At 48.8% G+C, this 19,740-nt stretch overlaps 1 protein-coding gene across 3 annotated transcripts in view; it reads left to right on the top strand.

The window, feature by feature from the left end:
- The first annotated feature begins 629 nt into the window (after window positions 1–629).
- TMTC4 (transmembrane O-mannosyltransferase targeting cadherins 4) overlaps window positions 630–19,740 on the top strand; it is a 70,263-nt gene continuing 51,152 nt past the window's right edge. The window contains exons 1-5 of one of the 3 annotated variants that reach the window (XM_024230983.3): window positions 630–749; window positions 6,716–6,931; window positions 11,183–11,298; window positions 12,339–12,555; window positions 19,030–19,117. In XM_024230983.3, the coding sequence (XP_024086751.2) occupies window positions 6,770–6,931; window positions 11,183–11,298; window positions 12,339–12,555; window positions 19,030–19,117 (583 nt within the window). In that variant the 5' untranslated portion in view covers window positions 630–749; window positions 6,716–6,769. Of the gene's footprint in view, window positions 750–1,332; window positions 6,932–11,182; window positions 11,299–12,338; window positions 12,556–19,029; window positions 19,118–19,740 lie in introns of those variants that run through there. The other 2 variants (XM_024230984.3, XM_054529191.2) reach the window with 2 other exon arrangements.

Genomic DNA, 19,740 nt, shown 5'->3' with positions numbered 1-19,740 from the left:
AGCCTGCGGTGAGTGGGCCCGCCCTGGGTGGCTTTGGCCGCAGCAGGGTCGATGGGGCAGCATGGTCTCGGCAGGAAGAACACGGCTTCAGTCAGTTCTGTTCTGAGAAGCAGAAGGTGGAGACACGCACGTTTTAAACAACTCCTCCCGGACAGGAAGAAGTGGAGTTCTGGCTGTTCTGCGAGGACGCCGCAGTCCCAGCGCGGAGACCACCGCGCAGGCGAAGCGCGAGACAGGCCAGAAATAGGGTCCCGCGCGCGTACCCCGGAGGAAGAGCGAGGGCTTGCTCGGTTTCCCGCAGCCAGCCTTGCCCGACCCAGCTGGGGCCGCCCCTTCCCGCCCCGGCCCCGCCTCAGCTCCGCGCCCACAACCGGCTTCCTCCTCTCCCGCCGGGTCCGTCTGTCCCTGCACCTCCTTCGCCGCCGACTAGCGCCCCCTGGCCTGACGTCACCGGCGCGTCCACCAATGAGCTGAGGAGGGACTTGGCTGCGGCCTGAAAGTGACGGGAGCAGCAGCCAATGGTCGGGCGGAGGGGGCGGGCCGAGGCTGATGCTGCGGGGGGGCGCCCGCGCGCGTGGGGAGCTGCTGGCGGCGCGGCGCGGCGCGGGGGGGTCGGGTGCGCGGCGGGAGGGGTCGGCGGGGCGGTGCGCGGGCGGCCCCTCCCCCTGCCAGGTCCGGGCGGGCGCCTGGAGCCGCCGGAGTTTCCGCACCCGGGAGGGAGATGCGGCCGGGGCTCAGGCTCCTTGCAGGTAACGCGCGGGGCGGCCCCTGCAGGGCCGAGCGCGCCGTGGGGCGAGCGGAGTTGGACGCGGAGCGGGCGCAGGTTCCCCCGCTGCCGCCGTGTCCGGAGCCCCGCACGGCGGCTCGGGCCGGAGCGGCGCTGCTGGAGGAGTTGGTTCCGGGACCTGAGCTGCGGCCCGGGCCGGGGTCACGGGGGACGCGGGCCCCTGTGTGAGCCGCACATGGGACAAAGGGCGCGGCGTGGAGGCTGCGCGCCCCGCCTGCCCGCGCCGCGCTCGGGCCCCTGCGCTCCTCCGCCCGGGCAGAGGTCGCCGCTCCCAGCCCCTGCCTGCACAGCCGCGCTGGCGCTCCCTCGGCCCGGGCGGACCCGGCGCCTGCGGCGCGTCCCCGGAGCGGCCATCTGGCCGCGGGGCCCCGCGCCTGGCCGCCAGCTGGCCGCGGCGCAGGCGATGGCTGGACACAGCCGGGCCGCTTGGCCGCCTGCCCTGGGTTCCGCGGCGGCTCCCCCGCCGCGCCGCGAGCGCCTGCTATTCCACGCACGGCTGCGGAGCGGAGCGGCGCGAGCGCGGGGCCACCGGCCCGGGCGCCAGGGGCCACCGAGCCGCCACTTCCCGGCGTTGGCTCGGAGTTTGGGGAAGCCGAGCAGGTGGCGCAGCCACTGCCCACCTCCTGCTAACTCTGCGGGGCTTCTGGTCTTGTTGATGTTGTGGCTATGGGCTGCGTGTGTGTTTTTCTTTTTTTAAAAAACCACACACAAAAGAAGGGAGGAGTTAGAGAAACGATCGAGCCACTATGAGTCATCCCACACTTCGCTCTTTCCCCGGGAGAGCAAATGCATGGGGAGAATGTCTTGAGAAACAGTTATAGTAGGGACTGACTAGGTCCCCTCCCTGACCCCTTTCTCTGCAGTCCTGTCTGCGCCGGGCGCGTCCCAGCTGGAGGTGGAGTAAAATGACCGCCAGCGCACCTAGATAGGGGAAATGGCTACAAGCTAGCAAACTGGAAACTTTCTGGGACAGTGGAACTGTGAATATCAAACCACACACATCCTTGCTATAGGCAGCCATGGCCCTCGTGCGCTACTGAATTATAAAATGGGAAGGCCGTCACAGCAAGACGATACCTTAGCCTTCAGTAGCATGTATTCAGCACTGCACGGAGGAGGGCGGCGGTGGTGGTGGCTCGCGCCCCTGCCTTGAGGGGCCCAGGATCGCATCAGTCAGGAAACTGCCAGGCCCGGGGATGCAGGGTCACAAACGATTGTGTTCTCTAATCTGATTGCCAGAGGCTCTGTCACCTCTCAGCGTGGCAGAGGATGGCTGGCTATGTGATTGAATGTTACAGATGAGGTGGAAAGGCTGGGCAGAGGTCAGCAGGCCCCTGGATGCATGGAGGGGAATATTCTTCTGTAGGTGGCTGCTGCTAATTTTTCCAAGGGGAAACATTTTGGTTTGGTCTCGCCATTCTGTTTACTGCAGTCCAGGCTGCCGTGTCAGCTGTCGTTGGGTCCTCATGGTTCACAGCTGGATGACATTTGTTTTTCTGGGGTCCCTGTGTGGGGTCTTTTTGACCTTCTCACTGATGATTAATTTGTTTTAACCTCCTGAAAACAGAGGCTCGATGTGAGAAGTTTGAGAAATTGTAGGATAAAGGGACCTCTGCTTTGTTTCAGGTTCAGCCCCTGTTGAGGGGCCAGTGGATTCTGTTTCAGGAGTCAGGTAGCGAGCAGAACACTGACTTCATTCCTCCTGGGTTGTGCCGTCTGCTTGGCCTGTAGCTGAGGCCACAGTGGGTCTCTCTTCTTGTTGCTTCATAAGGTGAACTAACGATCCAGCTATGGCAGAGGAGCCAGGGAGCCCTGGCAGGACATCATGTGGAGAAGAGGGACCAGAAAGTTCAACCTAGGGCCCATCTGGAAGAAAACAGAGCATCCCTTCCTGTTTCATGGCCTGACTGTAAAAAACGGTGGAGGCCGGGCACGGTGGTTCACACCTGTAATCCCCTTGCTTTGGAAGGCCGAGGCAGGAGGATTGCTTGAAGCCAGGAGTTTGATTCCAGCCTGGGCAACATAGTGAGACCCTGTCTCTACAAAAAAATATTTAAAATAGCCAGGCATGGTGGCATATGCCTATAGTCCCAGCTACTTGGGAGGCTGAGGTGGAAGGGTCCCTTGAGCCCAGTAAGATGAGGCTGTGGTGAGCTATGATCATACCACTGCACTCCAGCCTGGGTGGCAGAGTGAAACCCTGTCTCAAAAAAAAAGGGGGAAGGGATGTAGAGCGGGTGGTCCCCTGTCTCTACCACCTTACTCAGACAGGGCTTCTTCTACCTGAGTGCCAAGCCTGGCTCAGGTCGTTGAGGAACAGAAGTCGTTTAGTGTTGGAGGAAGGAGAGTTGGGAACAGGGTCAGTGTGTATGGTTGTACAGTTTGTGCCAGACACCTGACCAAGGAAGCCGTGTGCCCTGGGTCTGCCCAAAAGAAGGGTCCACCTTTCTCAATCGCACCAGGTCACCCGATGGGCTACTGCTGGCCCTAGTGCTCAGCCCATCTGCAGGAATAAACACTGGCAACATGGGTGTGCCCGACACAGGCGGTCAGGGACTAGGAAGCAGCGGCTGATTTCTCCAAAATCTAACAGTAATGAGAACTAGTTGTTTGCATACATTTTCTCCTTTAATCCTTACCACCACCCTCTGAAGAAAGTAGTGGTGGTACTATGTTGTGCCAGTGAGGAAACTGATTCTTAGAAAGACTAAGCAGTTCAAGGTCGTGCAGCCGGCAAGTCCAGGTTTGTCCGTCACCAGAGCCTTTGGTCTCAACCACTGGACTAGACTGATCACTTTGCCTGGCTTTCTAACAAATTGTAGCTTTTTTTTTTTTTTTTTTTTTTTGCGTTTGCTAGTGAAAGGCATGTTCCGAACTATTCCACTATGTAAATTAACAGTAAATCCCTTCAAAGAAAAGAGCATTTGTGAGTGTTTTCAGTGGCAGCAAAGAAGTGGGAGGCCTCAGAGAAAGGAGAAGGAGCCCCATGAGATAGAGAAGCAGGGGAGTCACAGCAAGGAGGGGGCAGCCAGCCAGAACTGGGAAATGATGTGGGGGCAGGGGCATTGGAGGTAGGCCTGGTTTCCTGCTGTCCCTGCAAGAGCAGAGGAGGAGATCATCTGAGATCCAGTGAGTCACCCATCCAGTTGACTTCCCAAGAGTCTGGACCTGGCCCCCTACCAGGGCACCTCGTTGATGGTGTGGTCCACAATCTGCCTTATATATCCTGGGGCTGTGGCTTGGAATATGATTATGCTTAGAACATATTGCTTAGAACACGTTTATGTTCTAAGCAATCTGAGGTACGGTCGCTAATTTAGGAGCACAAAGTATTTCCTGATTTAGTATTCTACTTAGAAGGCCATTTGAACCTTGGCAAACGTTTGTGAAATAATTTTCAAATATTTGGGACTGAAGCAGATAATATCCAGGCTCAGTGGCACACTCCTATAGTCCCAGCTACTTGGGAGACTGAGGCAGGAGGATTACTTGTGCCCAAAAGTTGAATCTAGTCTGGGCAACATAGCAAGACACCATCTCCAAAAATATATTGCATGAGCCAATAAATTCACTATTGAAACAATAAAACAGATAACGTCAATCCCAGTTACATGACCTTTTGTCAGCTCATGACTCTATTGTGCATTTAAAATTGCTATAAATTATTCGTTTTCCTTCACATTTAATTTTCTAAATTTTCTTATTCTCCCCATGTTAAATCATAGTATCTTCCTAACTATTCAGTATTTGGCTTTGTTGGGGTTTGTTGTTGTTTGAGAGAGGGTCTCACTCTGTTGCCCATGCTGTAGAGCCGAGGTGTGATCTCAGCTCACTGCAGCCTGGAACTCCTGGGCTCAAGCAGTACTCCCACCTCTCAGTCTCCTGAGTAGCTGGGACTGCAGGCATGCGCCTCCACACTCAGCTAATTTTTGTATTTTTTTTGTAGACACGGGGTTTCACCTTGTTGCCCAGGCTGGTCTCGAACCTCTGGGCTCAAGCCATCCACCGGCCTCGGCCTCCCAAAGTGCTGGGATTATAGGCGTGAGCCATTGCAACCAGCCTTGATTTATTGTTTTTTAAGTAGCAGGAGTAATTTCTTTAGCTGAAATGTAAGCATAGAGGTTGGGACCTGTGTGCTAACCTGTGTTGTGTTTGCAGTTGTAATTTAGATTTGAGAAGTGGTTTATCCTTTGACTGGAAAAGAAAAGTAGCTGCAGTATTCCCCCAGCACTTGCTGAGAGCATGCCTTATGCCAGGCTGTGAGGCTCGAGAGACAAGCAGTGGAAGAGTTGCGGCCTGTTTCATCTCTGCATTGTAAATCTGAGCCTCCTTCTGGCCCCTGGAAGGGGACAGCATCACCATGGAATAGTGTGTCCCGTTGCCTGTTGGATCTGTCTCCATCTTCACTCAGACAGAAGGCTATAGAAAGATGCCTGTGACTTCAGGTGGCCTATTTGGCTGGCTTCTTATTGATTCCATAATCTGGGGTATCCACTTGGAGATCCAGAAACAATACATCCAAAGTGCCTTCCCAATCACGGGGCTGGGATTCTCTTTCATCTCAGCAGGAAAAGAACAGGGTCCAGGTCCCTCAGTAAAGACAGGAGCCTCGGTACCAATCAACCGGATACTAAAAGGGATTTCCCACAGAAAATCATTCTGTGCCTCTGCTTTCAGCCTTCTGGAAGAAAGTATTAGTAATAATAGCTGGCCTCCCCTGAGCCTTCATTACAGCCAGGCAGTGCTGGGAATCCTATTTAACCCTCATGACAACTCTAGAAGGTAGGCACTCTTACCATCCCCATTTTAGTGTTGAGGAAACAGGCCCAGAGAGGTCAAGTAAGTTGCCCAGAGGTACCCCAGGTCAGAACTGAGCAGTCTTACCCAAACCTGATCCTGGTAAATCCAAAGAAAGCACCTGTCCAGGATGTGGTGGGAATGGGGACAGATAAAAGTGTGAGTTTGGGGGTAGGTTGAGATTTGTTTTGGCGAATTCCAAGGCGGGAAGCTGTTAGGCACCGCTCACCACTGGGCGTTAAGATGCTTTGCAGAGGGCTGCAGGGGGTGGGCGCAGAGAGGAAAGGGGCTGTGCACAGGACCGCACAACTAACACATGGCAAGGATGAGGCACAGGCATCCCCGGCGAGAAACATTATGCCCATTTGAAAGAAAAGTTCAAAATAGTATATATTTTTATCTTGACTCTTTCACCAGGATTGAAGGTCATGTCCTCACATAGAATAGCCTCCCTTCCTTTCCTTTGTATGGCTCAGCCTTTTCTGGGACAAGATATTGTCCCCACCAGTCATTTCCTCTATCTGTCCTCTGTGTTGAGCCAGTAGCCTAGGAACCCAGCATTCCATCCTGTGCCCCGCCTTAGGATTTCTCTGTTCGACTCCCCTGTCTCTGTGTCAGAGTCTCAGCTCCCTGGCCTGTGTGCCTGAATGCTACAAATAGACCATAAGCTCTTTCAGAAGCAGGATTGTGTTTTAACACACGACCCTCTCCCCTGCCACACACACAGTGTGCTAAAACCCAACAATGACTATTGATTTTTCTTGATTGGATGAGGTAAGATGGTAACTTTTTTTTTAAGCTTTGTAAACTGGTTCAAGGACAATTAAAAATGATTTGCCTTGTGGGGTTGATGAGGATACCATTACATTCCTGTTTGTAAACGATATTCCAGCATCAGAAACCAAAGGGCATCTGATTTGATAGATCCTGTGGTCGGGCCCAGGAATCTGCATGTGTCCCATGTGACTTTTCTGCCCACTAAAGTTTGGGAAGCATAGCTTCAAATTGTTAATGATCACATCCTATAAAAACATAGCATAAATGACTATCTAGCTCTTACTCACGGTGCCCGCTGCAGAAACGGTCCTACCAGTGTTGATGAATATTTATACGGTGTTGTTTTTCCTGCAGATTCCTAACCAGCATAATGCTGGAGCCGGGAGCCACCAGCCTGCAGTTTTCAGAATGGCCGTGTTGGACACTGATTTGGATCACATTCTTCCATCTTCTGTTCTTCCTCCATTCTGGGCTAAGTTAGTAGTGGGATTGGTTGCCATTGTGTGTTTTGCACGCAGCTATGATGGAGACTTTGTCTTTGATGACTCAGAAGCTATTGTTAACAATAAGGTTTGTAACTCAACTCTTTTCTGGTAAACTTAACTGCCCACCTGTGTCTCAGTAATCATCTAAGTTTGTGTTGCATTGTTCTCTGTGGAATGTAGGTTAAGCATTGGCCTGGGCCCCGGTGGTGCTCTCGATTTTTCTCTCTTTTCAACATCGCCTTCTTGATTTAGTGCCTTTCTTATTGCTGGCACCAAGGTTCCGAACCCCTGCCTCAGCTCAGGCACTCCCCTCAAGAACTCCAGTCCACATATGGATCAAAGAGGCCGTTATTCTGAGATTACAAGGCAAGGGTATTGCAGGGCGTTGCAGACTTAGTATTCCAGATTTTGTGAAACATTTCCACAGTTGTTCAAAAAAAAAAAAAAACCCCATCACGCATTTGCTGCAGTGATGGACGGGTGTGATCACCTGCCAAAAGGTGCATCTTCAGCAGGAGGCAGGGAGCTGGCTGCCGCTTTGTCCTTCTCCGAGACTGTCGGGACAGCCTGCTGACAGCTGCTGGGGCAGGAGGAATGTGCTGCCCATGGGCGCTGCAGTTCCTGCTTGTTTCGTGTTTGGAGATTCAGTGTTGCTGAACTTGCAGAATCCCAGTCAATTTTGCTTACCAGTGGTTGCTATGTATCAGTGCAGGAAAAATGGTAATCTTTTTCCATTCCCTACCCGGAGTTAGGGCAGAAGAAAGAGGTTTGTGGGAAAAGATGAAAAAGATTCAAGCAGGCTAAAAACCAGAGCAAGAAATGCAGAGGCAGGCAAGGTCCAGAGGAGAAAGAACTCGGAAATGGCACAAGTTAGAGCCTCTCGACAATCTATTATTCAGAAGATATTTTATGTGTGTTCCTTAGCCAGTGAAGAAGACTTAGAGGAATATACACATTTAGCTCCCTACTAGATATAGTTAGAGCAACTCTTTGTAACACTGTTGAATGCTCTTAAAAATTTGAAGTTATGGATTCTACCAAATAAGTATAAAGTCATTTTCATGCTGAAAATTTTGAGAAGAACTCTCTATATGACAAGCGTGTATTGTATGGGGGGAACATGACTGATTTGCATGTATTTTATTTGTGACATAATATTGCAATTGATCTCCATTTTGAGGGCACACGCTAGATCATTTTTAATGTTTTAATGGGTTTTTGTTGTTGTTGTTGTTGTTGAGACAGAGTCTCATTCTGTTGCCCAGGCTGGAGTGCAGTGTCACGATCTTGGCTCACTACAACCTCCACCTCCGGGGTTCAAGCAATTCTCCTGCCTCAGCCTCCTAAGTAGCTGGGACTACAGGCATCCCACGCCTGGCTAATTTTTGTATTTTTTAGTAGAGATGGGGTTTCACCATGTTGGCCAGGCTGGTCTCGAACTCCTGACCTCAGATGATCTGCCTACTTTGGCCTCCCAAAGTACTGGATTACAAGTGTGAGCCACCACACCCGGCCAATATTTATTTTTAATTCAAGTTCTTCATTTGTAATTTTCCTCAAATTCACTCAGCAGTTACTGTAGATGATTCTGTTTCAGTTCTTTTTTAAACCATGCTTAAAAGAACTAAGTAACTGTACACAACTGTGTCAAACTGGTGGCTTTTTCATGAGGTGGGGACAAGGTCTTACTCTGTTGCCCAGGCTGGAGTGCAGTGGTGCAGTCATAGTTCACTGCAGCCTCCAATGCCTGGGTTCAAGCCATCCTCCCATCTTAGCCTCCCGAGTGGCTAAGATTACAGTCATGCGCCACCACGCCCAGCTGATTTTTAAAATTTTTTTGTAGAGACAGAGTCCCACTGTGTTGCCTGGTTGATCTCACCTGGCCTGAAGCGATGCTCCCGCCTTGGCCTCCCAAAGTGCTGGGATAACAAGCGCAAGCCACCGTGCCCAGCACAGATTGGTGGCTTAATGGCCACAGAACTGCTTTTCTCACAAAGATACAGTTTTATTATTTAAATTCCATTATTCGTTTTGGTGAGAATATCTTGACTCTTCCACTTGTGTAAAGCAGAAGACATATAAAGTGTTAATTCAGAAACCATGTTGAAAAATGTTGGTCAGCCAGGAAGAAGAAAAACACGAGCCGTGTTGTATGTGGAGGCCCTGGTGTCTGGGTGTAATTCTCGTTCCTTCTGTGAGGTGAGGCAGATGAAGCCATTTCGTGGTTCTGCTGAGCATGGTCTTGGCAGTGTTTTCGGGAGCATCACACTGTGCCCCTTTTGTTAACTTGCTAGCCCTCCCTTTTTCTTTTCCTGGTTAATGAAAGGCACTCCTCCGTTCATTGGCACTGTGCCTACAGTAATGTGAAACAGGCTGTTACTGGATTTTAGTGATGTTAGAGACTGTTTTCCAGATGCTTCCTTGCAGTGTGGAGTTGCCTTTTTTGTTCCTTGAGATGATGATCTTCTTTGAGACAGTGGAGTTAGGGGGAATTTTAGACACAATACATCTTTTCCATAAATCATTATGAGGAAGAATTGACCTTTCTTTCTGTAGCACACCCTGCTGTGGAGGCTCCACTTAATCAAATATTTAGAGCCTCGTTGGTGTTCATTTCCTGTTCAAAGGGAGGAAAAGATCCTCTGCCGAAGCCCTTCACAGCTGACCGGCTACTTCTGTAAGAGTGTAGAAGAAGGTAGGCGTCCAGGCTTGTCACTGAGTCAACGAAGGGAGCAGGTGCCTCACATGGTCTTCACAGAATCTCTAACCTGCTCTTGGGGAGTGGTCAGTGTGCTCCCGGCGTCTGAAGCCGATCCCCGTGGAAGCAAATGTCACCCTTAACAGTGGTCATCAGTGACCAGCTTTGCATCTGTCACCTCTTTTCAAGCCTTTCCCTTTGAGTCAGCAAGCACTTAAGTCGCAAGTGCTGAGTCGCACGGTGGGTGTGGACCTTTGTTGCTCTTTGGGGCCACCCATCATTTGACCCATTTCTGTTTGGGGCATTCTTAGGGGCTCAGAAGACGATTTGATTAGGGAGCTGGTACAGACAGGCTGTCCCGTCAGGTGCGCCCACCTGTTGGAGTCAGGAACTGGTCACGCAAGGTGGGGGCCCAGAGGCAGCCAGGCAGTCTCTGCGAGGTGCCCAGAGCATGATTTGTGGTTTTGCTCCTGCCACGTGGCCCTGCCCTGGCTTTCCAGGCCACAGGAGGGTCTGTGAGCTGCACACTCCCCTTTGAAGAATTCCCTTTTTGTTTAAATTAATCAGAGTTTGGTTACTGCGGTGAAGAATCTTGACTGACAACCCAGGGAAATGATCAGCATGTTGTAATTTCTAGTCCCTAAAACATTCCTGTTTAATTATGCTTTAAAGAGAAAGTTAATCTGTCATTTTTCTTACTTATTCCACCACAGCGCCTTGTTTGCCTCTCTTCTCATTAGACACAATTTAAGCCATCTACTTTCATCTGTTAAATGTTAAAAAATGCATTTTTAAGCATCTGTAGTATATTACTAAATTAAATTATCTCAGCAATAAGAGCGGTACAGTGTTTTTTTAATATTTAGTGATTTTTATCTGGAAAAATTAAGGTTTTTTTCTGATTTCATAGTCTGCTTAGCTCATGATCAAAAATGGAAACTTAAAAAAATATGTTTATCCATACTTATGTTTTAACTGGGACGTTTTGGTAAGTTACCTTATTTAATAGATATGAGAGGTTAATAGTGATCTTATTTAGCTGTGTGGTCCACTTATTTGACAAGTATTAAGCACCTTCTGTATACAGCCAGCAAACCCAGATGTGGCCCAGTCCTCATGGAGCCCAGTCTAGTGGCACAGACAAATAGTCATGTGACTGTAAGTCGCCAGGGTGCCAGGCATTGCTTGACAGGGTGAGATGCCCAGAGGCCCACGGAAGAGGGATGGGATCAGCTCAGGAAGGGCAGAGCCAGGCAGCTGGGAGATGAATGGCGGGAGGAGTTGAGCCGTGAAGAGTTGAGGGTGACTGTCCGGGGTGACCCGCACGTGCAGAGCCTCTGGGTTGGGAGCTGGCAGAAGCACAGCGCCAGAGCCATGGGCCTGCAGAGTTCGGGGGAAGCCAGGGTCTGCAACAGCCCCTTCAGCATATCAGCCATGTCCCAGGAGGGTGAAAGCTTATTGGTGTTTGAAGCCTAGTGGGGTGAGCCCATGTATATTTTGAGATATCAACATAGAGAACATGTTGGGCACAGCAGCCCCACTAGGAGGCCTGACTGCATCCCGGGTGAGAGATGGAGGAGCTTGGCTTAGGGCTGATGGAAGACCCTTGTCCAGAACATCCCCTTTGTGACCCTGCAGGACCTCCAAGCAGAAACGCCTCTTGGGGACCTGTGGCACCATGACTTCTGGGGCAGTAGACTGAGCAGCAACACCAGCCACAAGTCCTACCGGCCTCTCACCGTCCTGACTTTCAGGTAAGCCGTGACATCGAAGGGCCTGGGAAGGTCACTCCCAGCTTGTGTGTGACATTGGATACAGGTGTGTGTCACCAGGTTCTCAGCATTCAGGAGTCTAGTCATTGGCTCCAGGTGGGGTCTGAGCTGCTCATATACATGGGTCTCTAGGTGCAGAGAAGACCAGCGTGGCCCCTGTGAAGGATGACGTGCACATTGGTGGTATGTCATATTTTTCTCAGTTCTTGGAGGTTTGACCCTTCGCTGGTTAACACCAATGGAATACTATGAGTGAAAGCAACATGGGGCCTCTGATGAAACTGATTTTTTTCACTACAGAAATAAATAAGGTATAAATCTTCCTACTGTTACCAAGTCAATATACAAAAGCAATATGCTGCTTAAAAACAATCCTCCCTCCGTTAATCAGGGAGCCGCTTGCACTGAATAGATGTATTCACCTCACAAAGGTTCTCGTCCATACCTGCTTCTCGGGTGCATTTAAACACTTGTGTGTAGACGTCCCACAGGAGCATGGGAGTGAGGAATTGGAACCACCAGCAGCTGAGAAGCAGTCAGAATAGGAATCCCTGCCAGCGGAGGGTGTTTCGTTGGGGGAAGGCTGGTGGGCATACTGATAAGGAGCCCTTTTTTGGAGGATAAGCAAGTTATAAGACCATCTTAAATCCAGGTCCCTAGCGGGTAACCATGAGTAGTGTGTGGAATATTATATCTTCTTGGAATGCAGCCTTGCCCCTTCTGCACTTAAAACATTGTCTAGCTTTCCTTTTGATTTTCTTCTGCAAGTTGCTTCAGCGCCACTCCCCTTGGACACATCTGTTTCATCCCTTTTTCCCTGTAGTTAATTACATTCCCACCTTTTCCACAACCTTTTTAGCTTGACAGGCATTATTTATCTTGATGCTATTTTTATCAAGCTGGCACAAAGTCTTCCGCTTCTCCTTTTAATATTTCCACACACAAGCCTTCTCCTCCAGACCTTTGCCATTTCTTGCTGCATGCCGCTGTGCGTGTACCCTGAACACCCTGTGTTTCTGCAGGATTAACTACTACCTCTCGGGAGGCTTCCACCCCATGGGCTTTCACGTGGTCAACATCCTCCTGCACAGTGGCATCTCTGTCCTCATGGTGGACGTCTTCTCGGTTCTGTTTGGCGGCCTGCAGTACACCAGTAAAGGCCGGAGGCTGCACCTCGCCCCCAGGTCATCCCTGCTGGCCGCGCTGCTGTTTGCTGTCCATCCTGTGCACACCGAGTGTGTAAGTGTCGTCTGCCGGAGGCATCTGTATGCACGTGAGAAGCGATATGACACTCCCATGTCGCCTGGTTTCCTAAAACAGGTTCCCTTTATGTACCCATCTTGGTTCCAGAGCTGGAGAACGTCTACTCCACAATATACTCTAGAAATAGAAAGGACACTACGTAAATACCCTGCCTGACATTTGAAACAATTCTGTCTGGGGCAGAGACATCTCTCTTGTGAAAAAAAATGCAAAGCACCATATTGGTGGAGACTGTGTAATAAGGTATGGTGTGATCTCTGGTGATACTTTCTGTTTAGCTTCTAGGATAACACCAGCTGTGAAGGCACGGATGTTAAATATTGCTGGACTTTGGGGTCTGAGGTTCAGAGGCTAAGAACTGTTCTTCAGTGGAGGGTCTGATGCAGTGTTTCTGTGTTCGCTGACAGCTTTATGATTTATAAAATCCTTTCTTAGACTTAACATGATTGTTATGAAAACGCTGTGACATCAGCTGGGCTAGTACAACAGTTTCCACTTTGGGGATAAGGGAACGGCCTGGCAGGATAAAATTTGTCCAGGGCGAGGAGCAAGTGGATGTCGGGCAGGACTTAAATTCTGGGCTTCCTAGGCCTCCACTGAGGAGATGCTGACGTACTTGGTATTGAACTGGAAAGCGGTGCCTGCACCCTGCTGGGGAGCTGCTCGTGAAGTCTCTCCACCCTCCTCCACCTCACCCTGATCACCTGGGGGAGAGGATCACACAGGGTGAGGTGGAGGAGGGTGGAGAGACTTCCCCAGCAGCTCCGCAGCAGGGTGCAGGCACCGCTTTCCAGTTCAACACCAAGTACATCAGCATCTCCTCAGTGGAGGCCTGGAGGCTGCGTCTCCATCCCATCGAGCTGCCTCTGTATTTGGAATAGGCTGTGCTGGGATTTCACTAGACATTTGTGAAGTTTTCAGGAACCGCCCCCTGCACCACCATGTGGACCCTTTAAAAATGCAAAAGGCAGCATGTTTGCTGAGGGACAAGATTTGACTCAAGTCATTCATTCTGTGAGCACAAAGTGCCTAAAATAATCACATACATTTTATTACTTCCCTCACAGTAGACTTCTCGTTTCTTAGGGATTGAAATATCTACATTTAACCAATTGCATGTTGCTTGAAGTTTCAAGATGCTGAGCAGAAGTCCTGTTTTTAGCATCTGACTTTATTAAATTGTCTATTCTTCAGTATCAAGAGTGTTGTGGAGTTGTTATCACACCCTCCTCCTGATATCTTTTTAAATCTTTATTTTTTACCGCAGCAAATTCAGAGAACGTTAAGGGGTGGATAGGCTGGGGACTGCTGTGTAAAAATTTAGTTATAAGCTGTTTATACATAACTGTGACTGAATTAGACTTTGTTTCAATCTGAGTTCTCTCTGGGACCCAGATATAGTGCAGCCATTGATCCTGAATAAGGGGCTGGAAGAGAGGGATTCACTGGAGAAGTACTGATTCTGTCTTCCTTCTCGTCTAATTTAGCGTGATCTTAAAAGCAAAATGAAATACTTGAATTATTAGCCAAGGAAAGTTTTCTAAAATTCTCATTTTAAATACTCAGAAGTTGATTTATAAAAAGGTTTCAAGTGCCAACAAGTCTAACTGAATGTGCTTACACACGTACACACTCACACACACACATTCTCTCTCACACACACTCACACTCCAGGTAAATGCAACCTGGGAACATGGTAATCTTGAAAGTCCACATTCCAGATGGTTAAAAGGAAACTGAGGCAGACTAGCTCTAGGAGAAAAGGGAGCATTTGAAAAACCTCTTTATCTCTTCCCCTCCCCACCATGACATCCATTCAAACTCCGATTTCAAGAAATACTTGTAGATAATTACGAGTTAGCATTGTAAGACGGATATTTTGTATTATGTTTACCTTTCAGCATTTCCGCAGATAGTATTCAGTTTCCTTCTGTCTGCGTTCCCCTGTTATCTCCTACCATGCAGTTGAAAATTCCAGTTTTAGGCCGGGCGCGGTGGCTCACACCCGTAATCCCAGCACTTTGGGAGGCCGAAGCAGGTGGATCACTTGAGGTCAGGAGTTCCAAACCAGCCTGGCCAACATGGTGAAACCCCGTCTTTACTAAAAATACAAAGATGAGCCAGGCATGGTGGTACACACCTGTAGTCCCAGCTACTCAGGAGGGTGAGGCAGGAGAATCACTCGAAACCAGGAGGCAGAGGCTGCAGTGAACCAAGACCATGCCACTGCACTCCAGCCTGAGCGACAGAGCAAGACTCTGTCTAAAAAAAAAAACAAAATCCAGCTTTAAAAACATGCAAAGAGTGGAACACCCAAGGAAACGGGTGGCAGGCGAGCTCCTCCCAGGTGTTGACCAACACCGAGGAGCCAGCCCCACTTTCTAGCTGGCTGGGCCAGCAGCCTGAATGATGGCCTTGGGCACAGCAGCCCCAGCCACATTGATCCCTGTGGGATGAGGACAATGGGGATTTGGTTAGTAAACTGCCTCAGTTTACCCCATTTGTCTCAGTGTACATTTATGAAGAGACAGCAATAGCAGTATAGGCCCCTGCAGTTTTTAGTGCCATGAATTCCTTTTTTTTTTTTTTTTTTTGATACACAGTCTCACTCTGTCACCTGGGCTGGAGTGCGGTGGTACAATCTTGGCTCACTGCAACCCCCACCTCCCAGGTTCAAGTGATTCTCCTACCTCTGCCTCCCAAGTAGCTAGGACTACGGGCGTGCACCACCACACCCGGTTAATTTTTGTATTTTTAGTAGAGATGGGTTTCACCATGATGGACAGGCTGGTGTCGAACTCTTGGCCCCAAGTGATCCACCTGCCTCAGCCTCCCAAAGTGCCGGGATTACAGGTGTGAGCCACTGCCCCTGGCCTAACATGAATTTCTTTATATTGACATTTATATTAATATGTTTTAGGTCTTTACCACTCTCCAGCATTTCACACTGAAAATGATTTTGCCCACTGCAAATAAGCACCTGAATTTTCCAGTCTTCTAGGGTGATCAACATCTAGTGTGCCTGAGATTGAGAGGGTTCTGGGACTGGGGACTTTCCATTTTAAAGCAATGACAGCCAGGCAAATGGGAATGACTTGGGCACCCCACAGTCTTGCCCGCTCCTGGCCTCTGCTTGGTGATGCTGTAATTGCAGTCGGTGTTTTGTGCTCCTCAACTTATGGGAATGTCTCTCTTTTTCTAATGAGCCACCGCACATTGCTCCAAGTGGTTTGTAGACACCCAAACCCTCTGACAGGCCAGTCACCACTGCAGGGAGGTGAGCCTGGGAGGGCCGCACAGCCTCTGGTCTGCTGGTGGCTCTTCAGCTCTGTGTGGCCATTAGCAGGAGGACCCCAGCGCTTCCCTGAGGACAGAAGTGGCTTGTGTGGGCTTTGCTTTTTGTTTTCCTCAAAGTGTTGGGGAAGATTTCACTTTGTCTGAATTCCAACATCAAGGAGAGAAGCTCGGGCCCCCTTAAGAGTTCTGCCTGTGGCCAGGTGTGGTGGTGTGCGCCTGGAGTCCCAGCTACTTGGGAAGCTGAGGCAGGAGGACTGCTCAAGCCCAGGAGTTTGAGGCCACAGTGAGCTATGATCACGCCAGTGCTCTCCAGCCTGGAAAACAGAGTGAGACCCTGTCTCTAGAAGTAAAAAATTAAGCAAAATGTTTAAAAAGAGTTCTGTCTGTCTAATGACCCCAGACTTTAATCCAGAAGGAATCAGGAGGGGAAACCTTCCCCATCTCCCTAATTCCTTTTCATGGCCCCCATACAAATTGTACCTACTGGAGAAACAATGGTGCCGCCTGCTTTTTGGATTCAGAGGGATTGCAGTGATTTCTCCAGAAGACTCTGAGTGTTTCACAGTATTTGTGAGAAAAAAAATAGCCTTTGTGGAAAAGTTTGCATAAAAATACATATTATGCAAATATCAGAAAAGGAAAAGAAAATGTTTTCTTGTTTATGTACATTCTCAAACAGTGATTGGATACAGTCCCTCCTTGGGTAGTTTTTTAACATTCTTTTAGTGAAATCTCTCTTAATTACTATGCCAAAAAATTCATTGTAAATACTAAATGCTCTCTTGCTTTAAAACACTTCCCATACTTTAAAAATTTTGTTTTTCTTTATGTCAAGGAAAATAATGTACATTGCTTAAAGTCATGGGATGGTCTTCAACAATTAGCAGAAAGAAACATTTCTGTAAAAATAAGCTTTTGATGTTTAAATTTCATTTTTGGTGATTCTTCAAATCTACCCTAGCCACCCAGATAGCAAGTGGTTTAGGCAGCCTGGCCCTCCTGGCCCCTAGCCCTAGTATTTTTCCAAACCACTTGCTTCCCCCTCACTCACCTCACTTCCCCTTGGTCTCTGACACCTGCTCCCCCTGTTTCCTATGACCCTGTTCTCTGTGGTCCCCTTCGGACAGGCTTGTCTGGATTGGCGTTTATCGCTTTCTCTTCTCTAAAGGGTTGGGATTCCAGTCCATCCTGAGGTGCTGTAGATAGTCACAGCTCTGAGACGCTCGTCTCCTCTCATGTCCTCCTGGCGTGAGGACCACAGAGCCAGGATGCACCAGCTGCCTCACTCACCCAGGGCTGCAGAGATGATACCTGAGCTTCTGCGTCCTTTGTCCTTTGCCTTTCTGCTACTCCTGTTCATAGACACACCCCATAGGACCCACTGGGGAACTCACAGTGAGCTGCACCCACCCTGTACCAGGCTCTGTTCTGTGTGGCTGCATCTCTGACTATTTTACTGTGTCCCTGATGGAGTGAGTTTCCAGCCCTGAGTATTCCAGAGCGCTCATTGCATATTCATTTCATTCATAAAGCAATTGGATTGTTCCCCTCCAGCATACTGGCATACTTGTTCCAGATCTGTTAAGCCTTTGTTTTGTCCCTGGCTTCCTTCTCGGTAGTGTTTGTGTGTGTGTGGTGTACGTTGGGTGGATTTATCAGCTTATTCAATTTTCCCATCCATCACCTGACACCACAGGCTGCCACGTACCCACCATCAGGAGGTCACAGTTGCAGTGACGAATGGTCCTCGGTATTTCATGTATAACCGGTGTAGGGGAATCTGCTCCTAAAAGACATCCTGTTTCAGCTATTGACTGCACATGAACTTGAGAATCATATGTAAATATGGTAATTTCATAGTCAGTGTATATTTTCTTATCTTGATTTATAGAAGAGTCCTTTATTCTTCAGCTCATATATCACATTCCCATCCTCTGGGAAGGGATTAACCTACCAGCCTTTAAAGTGATACCTGGACAATCACAGCAGAAGCTTTGGTTCATGTCACATTCAGGTGCCAGTTAGTAAAGAATCCCACCTAAACTAGTCCAGTACCCTTGGGGGGAATTCTGTGTCTTTCATCCCCGTACAACATTGGGAGAACAATTACTGGAATAATCAGCCTGAAGAAAGAAACACATAGTTGATATTGCTTCATTCTCACTGAGGAAAGGAAGGGCAGAGTCACCATGTGGAAAATGTGGGAAAGAAATGGCAGAAATTGTATTCTGTTCTCATCCTAATTGTTAATCACTCTTGAAGCATTCGGCTTTCCAGGTTAACCCACTTAATCAGTTTGATCTGAAGGGAAGAAAAAGGAGCAGAGGCAGCTTTGAAGGATTACTCCTGTGTCTTTTTCTATCGGAAGGATGGCTTTTCACACTTCTCTCACACCTTTCTGTCCTTCATGTTTCCAATCACATTTTATTTTTTAAATATCATGTCCTTTGGGCTGATAACATTTTCCAATTGAAAACCCACTTTGTGACCTCAGAAGACTAAGTCTTTGGAGCTCTTGGATATCGTGTGTTAAAGAACACAGCTTTTACGGCACATGCATATCACCGTCTGTGTCCAGCAGAATAGCTAGCAGCAGGTTCAAACCAATCCAGTGTTCTCTTGAAGCAGTTAAGTCAAGTCCTACATCCAAAAGGGAGGAGAGAGCTGATTGTAAGACAACACCAAGCGCTATTGCACAGCTACATCATGTATTTATTTTAATAGGTGGCAGAGTCTAGGACGTTTCTTGTTTTATATGTCTAAAGAATTTGGTTTTGGCTAGGCACGTTGGCTCACACCTGTAATCCCACCACTTTGAGAAGCAGAGGTGGGTGGATCACTTGAGCCCAGGAGTTCGAGACCAGCCTGGGCAACATGGTGAAACCCCGTCTCTACCAAAAATACAAACATTAACCAGCTGTGGTGGTGTGCGCCTCTGCTCCCAGCTACTCAGGAGGCTGAGATGGGAGAATTGCTTGAGCCCAGGGGGGTTGAGGCTACAGTGAGCCAAGATCACACTGCTGCACTCCAGCCTGGGTGGCAGAGTGAGACCCTGTCACAAAAAAAAAAAAAAAAAAAAGTTACGTCTCCTAAGTTTAGGATTTCCTTAAATGTGTTTTATGTAATTCTTTGTTTTCTTCCCCCTTTTTTAAGGTTGCTGGTGTTGTCGGCCGTGCAGACCTCCTGTGTGCCCTGTTCTTCTTGTTATCTTTCCTTGGCTACTGTAAAGCATTTAGAGAAAGTAAGCATTCAGTTTGCCTTCTTAATTTTCCACCTTCTTCATGTTTTTGTCCTGTTGAGCAGTGTCGTAACACATGGGAAAGAATCCATCTATGTGAGTGTGTCACTCTGAGGGGATGTGGGCCAGAGGATGTATAAACTCTCTTTAGATATGTATGTCTATTTGCGCCATTGCTTTTTCTATAATGCAAAGCTCTGACATTGGTGTTCACACTGTGGCGTATCCTGTTAGGTATTGAGACTAAGAGCAGAAGCAGCAGCAGGATTGAGTTTTGCTATTTTATTTCCTGCAAAATTATAGGATTGCGAACGATTCCAGGACACGCTGCCCTGTTTTGATGTTCTAGGTATTTATTGCCCAGCTATCCTTTCATAGCTTCCAAAGGTGGCTTGGAAAGAGCCAGAGAGATTTTTCATACACTGTCCCTCCTTCATCCCATCCTGTCCAGACTGAACCCAGGCTCAGGCCGTGTCTTGGAGCACCTGCGACTGCCCTAAGGCACAGCAGAAAGATGACCCCAGTGGCCCTAGCCTGTGCCAGTGCCCACTCGGGGCATGGTTACACCCAACCACGCCCACCCCCTTTTATTATTATTACCTTATTATGCCTGGATAAAACCACCA

This window comes from Pongo abelii, chromosome 14 (assembly GCF_028885655.2).
Source record: "Pongo abelii isolate AG06213 chromosome 14, NHGRI_mPonAbe1-v2.0_pri, whole genome shotgun sequence".
In the NCBI taxonomy this organism is placed as follows: domain Eukaryota; kingdom Metazoa; phylum Chordata; class Mammalia; order Primates; family Hominidae; genus Pongo; species Pongo abelii.
The sequence above is the reverse complement of the archived record's forward strand: the minus strand, read 5'-3'. Positions and strand labels throughout refer to the sequence as shown.